At 43.3% G+C, this 12,652-nt stretch overlaps 1 protein-coding gene across 1 annotated transcript in view; it reads right to left on the bottom strand.

Annotated features, from left to right (window-relative positions):
- Positions 1–12,108, bottom strand: part of IL17RD (interleukin 17 receptor D) — a 57,647-nt gene extending 45,539 nt beyond the window's left edge. The window contains exon 1 of the mRNA XM_081184094.1: positions 11,816–12,108. Coding sequence (XP_081040220.1) covers positions 11,816–11,956 — 141 coding nt within the window. The 5' untranslated portion in view covers positions 11,957–12,108. The remainder of the gene's footprint in view (positions 1–11,815) is intronic.
- Positions 12,109–12,652: the final 544 nt, after the last annotated feature.

The following is a 12,652-nucleotide window of genomic DNA, read 5'->3' as shown; positions in this document are numbered from 1 at the left end:
GTCACACTAGACAAAGCTGTACTCCTAGATGCAGAGGTCACTTGGACTTCTAATGACAAAGATGCATACCTGCTCTTTCAGAGAAATAAGAATGGGAACCACCTGCCCACAAACAGAGCCTCTGTCTCAGCCTTCAAACTCAGTCTGCTGGATGCTCATCCAGTCCACCACTGCATTCAGACTCTGGTCCAGGGCTTGAACAGCTATTCTGGAGTTATGGAGTTATGGAGAAGTAGAGGTGTATTTCACTGGCACACTGGTGACACCACACTCCAAATTTCCCAATGATCATTTCCAATGGCTTTTTGCAGATGTTAAATTTTTTTGGGGGTGTGTGTGTGTGTGCGTGCGCTACTTCCCACCTACCCCAATCTTCTCAGACCAGCTTCTTCCATGCTTAATATGGCACAGGGTCTATTATTATTTTCTAGCATTTATATCCTATCTTTCTTCAATAATGGAACACTATAATGTCATGTTTGGGCAGACAAGAGACAGGGAACTTGCTTGCAAAGTCGGCCCCTGCTGAAAGCAGCCTTGAAATCTCCACCCATCAATCACTTTTGATCAGCAGGGGCCCAAAGCATAGGACAGAGCTCTCTGCAAGCTCAGTGTGTTGCTTTGAAGTCTCAATTATCATCGCCTGATGTCACTGTGATGTTAGGTAATTGACAGGTGAGTTGCCTCACCCACCTGTCAGGTTTGACCTGTGAGGTATAGGGCAGATTCCTCACCCTGGTCTACACTCACTGGCAGTAGCTCTTCAGAGTTTATAGCAGGCGTAATGACATCAAGGTTCAAGTCCACTGAACCCACAGGGGCCACATGTTGTGTGTGGACAAAAGTGGGTGTACCCTCTCACATTCCTTCATGCACTTTCTCACATGTATACAAGCACATACAAGCTCACAGCTCCACTCCTCAACTGATCCACACAGATCAGCAAAGGAGGAGGTTTAATCCCCTTTTTAAATCAAATGATTGCTTGGATTACTGGGAAGGGGACAATTTGCCATCTCCATTAGGGCGCAGAACTCTACCTACTTCAATGCTGTGTCTATGTTTTTCTTTTTGCAGCTAACAAAATTGGTGGGAGGCTTAGGGTCCAGAACAGGCCCTAAAGTGGGGAATGCTCACCCTCTTTTAGAGTATTTCCAGAATGTGCTCAGGCTTAAACTCTTACAACCCTGTAGCAGGAGGGATTTCCATATTTGGAAGACATCCATCATTGAGCACCACTCTTTATGCAAATTCCTGGCTGAACCAGAAACCCAGATGGTATCATTAAGTAGATGCCCTCGGTGGATTTCAAAGAGCATAACTGGGCACACAAGGAAAAACACACTTTACTACTATACACAGAAGGTATCAACCCTTATTTCAGTCTTGCTTAAGACCAATTATAGCTTGGACATTCATAGGTGAATCACTATATTGACTATTTTATCATTTTAAGGAGATTCAAACGTCTTAATGTGTGTGGGGGGGCTTTTTTAAAAAACTCAACTGTCTACTACATAAATTATCAAACCAGTATAGTTTAGTAATCCTTTGGGATTAAAGTATTAGAAATTTGGGAGTTTAACAGTAAGATCCAGCATTTCAGAAGAGTGCTATTAATTAGAACTCACAGCTTGAGTGGAGCACATTTTAGAAGGAATTCTTATGAGGATCACCTTGAAAGCGTTTGATGCTGAAGAAACACCATAACTTTTTTTCTTCACACAAAAGCAGCCATCAGCAGAGCACAACCAGATGTTACCTTCTCTTAGTTTCTGTAAACCTCCATGACCTCCTTCAAATTAAAAAAAGGCAATAGCATTTTTTTAAACCCGCAGGAGCTATCATTAGTGAAGCATTGTAAGGATTTTCATTAATTCATAGCCAGCCAACCAGGAATTTTCCCACAGCTACATACAAAAAAGTCAGGGAAGTCACTGAGTGCTTGGCTGGATCTGAATATGGTCAGGAGCAAGATCAGAAATATCTAGTCCCTCCCACTGGAGACAGAGAAGGGTTAGAAATTAAAACCTAAGACTGCCTGCTAAGATAATATGCTCTACCAAGTTTTGCTCCACCACTGAGTCCATTCATGGCAAACTACTCAATATACTTTTCATACTATTTAGAAGAGGCAAGAGAGTGTTCAATGCTTAAAATATATCTTTAAAATGAGAACAAAACCATGCAAAGATAATTAAATACCATTTTGTGCCTCAAACCCTTCTTACTGGAGATGAGTACTTGTTAGTACTTTTAATGGCAAAGTATTTTATAATGGGTGTGTATGTGCAGAGGAGACTAAATTAATTGTGACACAAATTGCAAGTTTTTTAAAGCCTTTCAGTAAATTTATAATTTTAAAAGAGAACCTACAGTTCATAGCTTTTTTTATTACTAGAAACAGAAGGAAGGTGCAGAAGAGCAAAGTTAATTCAGAAAAATTAAATCTAAACAGATTACTGGGCAAGTATTTGTTTTAACTGGAAACATTTTACAATCCTATAAACACAGAATTAACTTAATCTGTGCCTTTTACTGTTTGATGCTGGCTCCTCCTTGTAATCAAGGTGCAGAGATGCTTGGGCATATTCACCTACAAGGAAAAGTAATAAGAAAGACTGAAACTGTACTTTTCACTATTAACTCTTGTAGGCAGAATGTTGGGCAGAGTGAAAGAGATATTAGTGAAAAATACAACCAACTGCAGTCTACAAGTGCAATTTAAAGGCCTAAACGCCTGAAAAAAAAGGAATCTGGGCAGGAAATGCCTGTCTCCAGTACTACAGGAGGAAAACCTGGATAATACATTTAGGGGTTTAAGCAAGTCGCAGTCTATGCTTTCCACTGCTTCAGGCATTATAAGTTCCTGTGTGCATCAACAGCATACAGCTATACATGTGAAGCCTCCTGCCCAGTTATTTGTGCTTGATGTGCACATGTCAAGGGGGGGGGGTCATACCTACAAAGAGTGAAAATCAGGGATAGGGCTACTCAGCTCAACCCCTGCTCCTTGCTCCCATATTGTTATGTAAAGGGAACAAATAATGCCTGCATTGGGCTAATAATGTGTTGTAGAAGTGGCTTCCATAGCTCTGTCACACTTGCGCATCAGACGCATGCCAATGGGTTGTGCAGAAATACCACTACATATATAAACCTGGATTCCCTGTCAGTTTTTATACAGGGAGATGAATAGCCTTCCCATTGGCGGTGCAAAAACTGCTGCAAATATTTGCCTTTATTATTGTTCTGCTATCCATCTCTCATCATCAGAGTGGCCCGACAGTCCAAAAGGTCTTCGTTGGATGCTCTGCTCACTGCTCTTGGATGCCCTGCTCACTGCTCTGATCGTAAGTTGATGGCTAAGTGGTTTTCATGCTGTCTGAGCTATTCATATGCTATTCTCATTACTGTCTGCTCTATTCATATGCTGCAGAAGGGAAGGGCCTAGGGAAAAGGTTAGGCAAAGAGACCTGGACCAAGCAGAAGCCTGAAGCAGGAGAAAGCACAAATAATGAGAAAGTGCCTAGAAAGATAGGATTGGAAAATGGGGACAACATTGGTCCAGCTTTGAGGGCTGGCATGATGAAGAGCACTTTGAACCCTTGAACTGTGCAATAAAAATGGTAAATATAAATAGGTGGTGATTTTTACAAATCCCAATGACATGCAGGGCAATTTACAGTACATCTGAATGTTAAAATATCCTTGCACATAATTATTTTCCAGCTCCTGGACCTTACTATCTACTCAAAATCCATGTAATATCTCAGTATACTTGCCCTTACCCCATTCAACAACTGATGCTAGAGTTTGTGGTAGCCTGGAAAACAGCCTAATACTATTCTACCACTGCTTTGGCTACCATCCCACAATTCAGCTTCCTGTCCTTAGCCTGGACAGGTAGTAAATAACAGTCGTGGCAGTAGTAATGACAATACTTAACATTGGCATATCGCTTCCATGTATCTGAAAGTACATTTATCTGTTTGTAATCCTTACAACAACCCTATAAAGGAAGTCAGTATTATTTCCCATATTACTGATACTAGGACTGAGAATGATAGAGGCAGGCTCATTACAAACTTACACTTTGTAAGTTCATGGCTGACGCCAGATGTGAAGCAGTCACTTATCCTTCACACCACACTAGGCAAAAAGCTTGCAACATCCTAGTCAACGGTTTACTAAACTGTAGGGGTGGGGGGGGCAATCCACCCCAAACCTAGAAGGGACAAGATTTTATTTACTGCATTTAGATCCCACTTTTTTCTCTTGAGCTAAGGAGCTCAAGGTGGCATACCTATATCTCCCACACCTAATTTAATCCCCCAACCACCTTGTGAGGTAGGCTAGGCTGAGAATCAGGGACTTGCTGGAACCCATGGGAGGGGACAGTGCTCTTGTGTTCATGCTCTGCTTGCTTGTTTCTCACAGGCATTTGATTGGCCACTGTGAGAACCAGGTGCTGGACTGGGTGGCTATTGGCTATTTGCCTCCCACAGGCTATTCTTACGTTCTTATGACTGGCCCAAGGTCACCCAGTGAGCTTCATGGCTGAGGGAGGATTTGAACTGTGGTCTCCGGGGTCCTAGTCCAACACTTCACCACACTGGCTCCCTCAAGGGAAAAGGACAATGACAAGACATGTCAAGCTCATCGTCTTATTTTTAAATAATAGGATCTTTTAAGTGCTCGTATTTCGCACAGTGCAGCAAAATATGTTTTGTAGAATCAATGTCTTGGCACACGAGTAAAGTCTGTCCTGGTAGGGAACTCCTCTCAACCTGCCATCCAACACTGCAGAAGGAAAAGCGTTTAGTCTGGCTTTGGTGAATAACCTTCGATAATTTGGTGCTGTCAGGTTTCTAACATAAGGTGTTAACTTAAAGACATGAGAGTGGGCATTTAGTAGATCAAGGAAGAAATCAGCTGAACCACATTGAATCCACAATAGTGCATTCATGGCAGGTGAAACATAACTGTGGAAGTAAAATGATCTTATGGTTAAGGAGTGGCAAGACTAGGATCCTAATATCAGGTAAACACAACCAATTTTACCTTTGATCATTGAAACAGGACCATGTTTAACCAAGCCTACTGGAGGTATATATTTGGGTGTGCCTTTTCTATCACTCTATAGCTCCACTCCCATCAGAAGTCATAATTACAATATTCACAATGAAGTTTGGATGTTAAAAGATCGTTGCACACCAAAAACTAGAAGACGTATCTGGGCTTGCAAATTCTTAATTTATTTTCTTGAAAAACTTATATCCCTTTTACCCCTGAAGAAATTCAAAACTGCTTACAGGAACATACAAACAATAAAACCAAAATAAATTTATTAATTACCCATTAGAAAATAGCATCATTTTTTTTAAAAAAAGAGCAGAAGCAAGAGGAAGAACAAGAGAGCTCAACAACTACTTTGCCTCTGTCTTCATGGAAAAGGAAAGCAGTGTCCAACTGGAAGATAACAGAATAAACAATGCCAGGAGGGATACCAAAGACAGAAAAAGAGGTAGTAAGGGAACACCTGGCTACTTTAAATGAATTCAAATCTCCAGGGCTTGATGAGCTGCATCCAAGGATACTAAAGGATTTTGAGGATGTAATCTCAGAGCCTCTTTCTATAATCTTTGAGAATTCCTGGAAAACAGGTGAGGCAGGCAAATGTTGTCCCCATCTTCAAAGGCACCTGAACACAGCCCTCCCTGTTTAGGGAAGCTTTTAATGCTTAACAGACTATTGTATTTTAATATTTTGTTGGACGCCGCCCAGAGTGGCTGGGGAAACCCAGCCAGATGGGCGGAGTATAAATAATAAATTATTGTTATTGTTATTATTATTATTGTTATTGTTATTATTATTCAGAAAAGACCCAGGTGACTACCAACTGGTCACCTTGACATTGATACAAGGAAAGGTCTTAGAACACATAAGAAAACACTTAGAAAAAGATGCTGTGGTTACTAACACTTCATGGATGAGACCAATAGCGGATCCAACAATCAAGAAGGCAATTTCTGCACCTGCCATAGAGGGGCAGATGGGGTTCATCAACCTGGGAAGGTGAGCCATCTAGGAGAGGGAAAACTCTTGATCCTAAACCTCCACTGGCTTGCAGGATATCTTCAGGAGAAGAAAAGGCTAAGGAGTAAACCCTACACAAATCTGGAGTAGAATCCGTAAGATGATTGGATGGCACTTATTGAGGGAATTTTGTATGCTTACCCTGGTAAAGAGGAGACTGAGAGGAGATACGATAGCCATCTTCAAATATCAAAAGGAAGATAGAGCAAGCTTGGTTTCTCCTGCTGTGGAGGCTAGGATCCGAACCAATTGATTCAACATACAAGAAAGGAGATTCCGACTAGACATCAGGAGGAACATTCTGGCAGCGAGAGCTATTTAACAGCGGAACAGACTCCCTTGGGAGGTTATGGACTCTCCTTCATTGGAAGTGGTGTTACTATTACATTTTGAAGTTTAATTTGTCTGCCCCCAAATCATGAACAAAGCACAAGACATTAGCAACAACAAAACAGTACTGTTATTAACTAGGACCACTTTTTGTGGGATACCAAGTTATTGAACTTATCCTTCCTTCCCAGCAGATGGTTGGCGCTGCCGCAGCTGGTGTTCCTGATGCAGTGTTCTACAATTTGCTTACAGTAAAGAAGAAATATATGTGCATCCATGGGCGCTACATCCCCAGCTGCAGTAAACATTAAACCATGTGATAGTAGAAATCTGTTTGCATGGCTTAAACCCCTAATTAGATGGCTTTAGATCCATTTCAGTCCGGGTTCTGTCCTGGTTTTGGGACCGAGACAGCTCTGGTCGCCCTAACAGATAATCTCTGTAGACAACTGGATCGAGGCGGGTTGGGACTGCTGATTCTCTTATATTTGTCAACAGCCTTTGAAATGGTAGATCATGATCTTCTGGACCACCACCTCACCGACGTGGGGATACAGGGCATAGCCCGTAAATGGCTATGCTCTTTTATCTCTGGTCGGGGACAGAGGGTGGCGCTAGGGAGGGAGATGTCATCGCGCCACCGGTTTGTGGAGTGCCGCAGGGCGCAATCCTCTCCCCGATGCTTTTTAACATCTTTATGCGCCCCCTTGCCCAGATTGTCTGGCGCTTTGGGCTGGGTTGTCACCAATATGCTGATGACACTCAGCTCTATCTGCTGATGGATGGCCATACCAACTTGGCCCTGGACACACTGACCAGATATTTGGAAGCTGTGGCTGGATGGTTTCGTGGGAGCTGATTGAAACTAAATCCTTCGAAGACAGGGGTCCTCTGGCTGGGTCGGGATGGTATGGGGATGAGGGACCAACTCCCTTCTCTTGCGGGGGCCCAATTAGTGCCATTGCCTTCCGTTAAGAGTTTGGGTGTAATCCTTGACGCCTCCCTTTCCATGGAGGCGCAGGTTACAGCAACAGCCAAGGCGACATTTTTCCACCTTCGCCACATCAAGCAGTTGGTCCCTTGCCTTTCCTGCCCCGACCTGGCCACAGTGATCCATGTGAAGGTCACCTCCAGGCTTGACTACTGTAATTCGCTCTACGCGGGGCTGCCCTTGTAGCTGTCCCAGAAATTTCAGTGGGTGCAGAATGCTGCAGCAAGGCTCCTCAGGGGGTCTCTGCCATGGGAGCATATTCACCCAGTGGTTTTCCAGCTGCACTGGCTCCCGGTGGAATACAGGGACAGATTTAAGGTGCTGGTTTTGACCTTTAAACCCAAGCCCTTCACGGCCTAGGACCCTCGTACCTACGGGGCCACCTCTCCTGGTATGCCCCACGGAGGACCTTAAGGTCCATAAATAGCAACACCCTAGAGGTCCCGGGCCCTAAGGTAGTTAAATTAGCCTCAACCAGAGCCAGGGCCTTTTCAAGTCTGGCTCCGGCCTGGTGGAACGCTCTGTCTCATGAGACCATGGCCCTGCGGGATCTGATTTCTTTCTGCAGGGCCTGTAAGACGGAGTTGTTCTGCCTGGGCTTTGGCTTAGAATCAATTTGATTCCCTCCCCCTCTTTCTTTTTTCCTTTCTTCTCCTGTGAAGAGGCTGCATCTTAATGTTTTAATGTTGTTTTTAAGTTGTATTTTAATCAACTTGTTTTTATTATTGGTTGTTAGCCGCCCTGATAGTCTTCGCTGGGGAGGGCGGGGTACAAATAAAATTTATTATTATTAATTAGTTAATAGCATTAGTGAATATTATAATTATTAGGAGCTCTCAAAAATTCACAAAAGACATTTTTACCAAGAAACTTAAAAAATGGAGTTTTTTTTCCAGAGAGAGGATACACTAAAAAGTGATACAAGTGATAAAATAATACACAACACTTATTTTATTCTTCCAACTACAACATAATTGGTTATATCCAATGCTGCCATTCCATTGTGCAACAGACACATTGGATATTCTCCCTTCTGATTTCTGCAGCGCCCTCGCACGTGCTCAAAATCTGCGCCAGAGAATAGAGGGCCCCTCTGGAGCGGTTTTTGATGTGCATGTGGAGTAGAGAGGAAGGGGAAGCCCACTGCGTGAGCAGAACTCTACTAACACAGCACTGGATACAACTCACTAGTACAGTATTAGTTTAAAGGTATTCATGCCTATTACCCTTTGTACTTGACATAAATCAACCCAAAAAGTACATTATTTTTAGTTTTCAAATCCAGAAGAATTATTTTAGTCAATCACGAGTGATGTTTTACTCTTTAGTCGTATTTATTATATCATAGTAAAATGTCCCAGTCATTGGCAAGCACTCCTTTTACGATTTATTTATTTGAATGTTTATGATCTGCACTTCTATTTAAAAAAAAAAAATCAAGGCAGCTTACAACATTAAAAAAAAAATCAACCACTAAATATCTATAAAACATAATGAAAGAAATAGATAGATAGATAGATAGATAGATAGATAGATAGATAGATAGATACTGGTTTGTTAAGAATAAGAATTTGTATTTTAAGAACAAAAATGGGCAAGTTCACATCATGGCTCAGTCAGTCCTAACCTATCAGCAGCAGCTAATCTTTATTAAAAGGTCTTCATAATTTCCCCCCACAGCTTTAATTAGCCAATAGCTATAATACAACATTCAGCATAATCCTTTGCATGCTTACTTAGAAGTAAGTCTCACCAAATTCAAGGAGCGGGCTTGTTATTTCTTAAATATGCATAGACACACTTTCTAAAATCCCACTACCTCAGTTATTCTCCACCACACCAAAAAATGTTGTCGTCTCTCCCCCCCCCCCCCCGCATAAGATATTCTGCCCTTAGGTATTATAGTAAGTTATGCACAGCATTAAATTTTATAACTAGAAATTTGAAAAAACATGCTTATTATGATATCAAAATAATGGTGTTCTCACACTCTGAATGCTACTTGCTATTCCATAATTAGCCTACAAATATTTATACTCTTATTAAATTTTACCATCTGTGATGTTTCCCAGAGCACTCTGTGGAACTTAACTTCTGAATAAACAAACTTAAGGTTGAATTACAAGCTACCAACAGATAATTGACTAAAGAAGTATCACAATCCTCAAGCTGAGAACATTTGTGCAAGTCAACCAGCCTATTTTTGTTTTCCCTTCTTAAGAAGGCAGGAAAAAAATTCTACCCATCTTTCATTTCTACGATAACTCATTATAAATAAGCTACACTAAGAATATCTGTCTGAATGGGATGCAATTACTTCAGGGCTTGTGCCTTTTCAATCAGTCAGTGTCCCTGCAGTGTTTAGAGTGGCAGAGGGGAAGTGGCCTGTGGTTAAACAGAGGAAATACCAAGGAATTTTAATAGAGCAAATAGTCTTTTTACTTCCTACAGGGTAGCACTTCAAAGGCAGCCTTGCCCCAGAGCAGACAATGTGTTACAGGGGCCATCAGTCATTTAATAGTATGTCAAGTCTATTCAAAACTTACATACAGCCCAAGATACACAAACAGGACAATGGGTCTTATCCTGCAGTTAATGCTTGGGGAAAGCTCTCTGTGTGTAGTCCCTAAAACTCCCCCCCCCCCAAGAATAAAAACTGCAGGATCCTGGTCTGTATACATTTTACATTATCAGTGACAAATGTATTCCAATAAGTGATTGGCATACAGATTAAAGTTCCCAGTGCTTAAAAGCAAGTTATAACCTTAAGTTTGTTCTAACAGTACAAAACGTGTCAGGTTTTCCCTCACACCGTATCATAAATCTACAAAAGGCTGCATTAAAAAAATAAGGTTTAAATGAATAATGTTTTTTTCTTGCCTCAGTTTTATCAGAAAATTCACTTCCTGTCAGATCACTGAATATCCATTACAAACAAACCAAAATCAGTCAAGCATTATGGCCTTTAAAAAGCTAGTGCTGTTGACCTACAGAACCAGATGTATGTGCAGCTTTAAAATATGCAAATCAAATATCACTTTTGTTATGTGAAACACTAAACCGAAGCAGCAGCTGAATGCATTTTCCTACAGGACCTATCAGTTAACAAAATCCAAGATGCAAATAATATACCCATTGGAGAGTTAAGTTCCTGCAAACGTTTGGCTTCTTTTGTACTCCCCCCCCTTTTAAAGTATTTTTTGTGGACACTTGCCCTTGCACACATACAACTACTCCCTACAAATTCTACCAGTTTTTGGTTTTTTGTTGTGGTTGCTGTTAACTTTTCCCCTCACTCAATGTTATGATCTGAATCCAAGGAAATCTCTGTGACAGTCTAACAAAAAGGGGGAGGCAATGAAAGTCACTCATGCCCTTCGACAAGCGTTCTTCTGGAATCTTTAATAAGGCTGAAAATGGAATGGGGGGGGGAGAAAAATCCCCAAAAAGCGTTACAGAAGTCCTTTTTTCCTTTCCATAAATAAAACAACAAATCACACTCAGGAAACCCATGGGGGTGGGGGTGGGGGTGGAAGTAAACTTCGCAACTTAGCAAAAGCTGCTAACAGGGACAAAAGGTAAAGCCCTAAAACACTCTTTTATCACCTTACAAGCACACCCATTCCCCCCGCTTCCCCTTCGGTCTAATGACTAGGCCTGTAGCCAAACCAGCCTCCGATCATTAAAATAACAAAGCCCAAGCGATCGCCTTTTATCCCTTCTCTCCCAGGGCAGGTCTAGTTAAGGAGGGGGGAGGAAGGCGGAGGGGATAAAAGACCTGTTGAGTGACTTCCCACTTGTTGGCTTCTCCCCTCGGCCGCCCTCCCTCCTCCTCCTCCTCCTTCCCCGAGTTCCTTTGGTGAGAAAATCCAGCCAACCTCCGCCGCCACCGAGCCATCCCCGAAAGTTGCAGAAATGCCAACGCTTCAAAGCAACGGCCGCATCAGAAGAGGGGGCGAGAGAGAGAGAGAGAGAGAGAGAGAGAGAGAGAGAGAGAGAGAGAGAAAGTAAGCACTCAGTGGCAGAGACAGAGAGAGGGTTGGAGCTGCTGCCCCCGTTGCAGAAATGTCTCCCGCTGCCCTTTGCTGCGAGGTTGCACTGCACGCTGCTGCCCGTGCAACAGCCCAGACGCGCCACCTGCAAGCTCGTCGGCACGCGGTGCTCCAGGGCTTCTTCCCTCGCCCACCCCGCCAGGCACCCGCTTCCTGACAGACCTCTGGGCACCTCTCCCCCCAAGTTCTGCTAACCCGTGCAAGAAGGGCGAGGAAGCAAAGGGAGCCCCCGGGGGAAAGCCTGCTCAAGTCACCTCACCGCCGACGCGTAGAAAAGAAGCCAAACACAAAAGAGTCTTTCTTTCTTTCTTCCTTTCGTTTGTTCTTTCTCTCTCTCTCTTACCTTCCAGCCACAAGCATCTCCCGCTGGCCCCTTCCTGCCCCCGCTGCCGCTGGTCCCTCCCGCGGACACGGCCAGCCTCGGGCCGTCGAAGCAGGCAGTGAGGGAGAAGAAGAAGGAGCAGAACTTCAGCCAAGGTGCCATCGTCCGCCTCGCAGCTGCAGCAGCGCCCGGAGCCCCGAATGAAGTTGCTCCACAGGCAACTTCAGGTTGGAGAAGGCAAAGGAGCGGAGGGGAGGGAAAGGGGAACGGCGCGCATGCGCGCAGCAAGGCACTGAGACATATGTCTATACAGTTAGCGCGCTCTCTCTCTGTTTTCTCCTTTGCCCCCACCCCTACCTTGCCAAGGATACGATGGGGGAAGGGGGAGGGGCTGGACAACCACTACCATGTGTCTAGGTGCAGAGGTCAATTGTCCGCCCCTTTCTCTCTCTCTGTGTGTTTCCCCCACCCCGGCCTTCTAGGGCTTTATTATTTAATTTGCAACATCTGAGATGCAGTAAAATGAAGTGAGACCGTTTCTTTCCTTCCTCTGCCCTTGCATCAAAGGGAGAAGGGGAAGCTGTTCAAGAAGAAAAGAAAAGAAGCCCCCCCTCAAAAAACAAAAAACAAAAAAACCAACCCAGAAAGTTGAAAAGAGTGGGAGGTTTGGATCTTGACAACACCAAATAATTCACTCCTGGGGTGTTTACACGTCCAGAAGTACAAGCGCTCATAATCCACAAATAGAGAGTTTGGAGTGAATAGCAAAAGTAGTAGAAATGCTTGTTTCCCCCTCTTTCATTGCTTACCGTGGAACTGGAAGAAGAGTCAAACGACTTGATAAGCCCATGTCCTTGG

Source organism: Podarcis bocagei (assembly GCF_964188305.1).
Source record: "Podarcis bocagei genome assembly, chromosome: 2".
Lineage (NCBI taxonomy): Eukaryota > Metazoa > Chordata > Lepidosauria > Squamata > Lacertidae > Podarcis > Podarcis bocagei.
The sequence above is the reverse complement of the archived record's forward strand: the minus strand, read 5'-3'. Positions and strand labels throughout refer to the sequence as shown.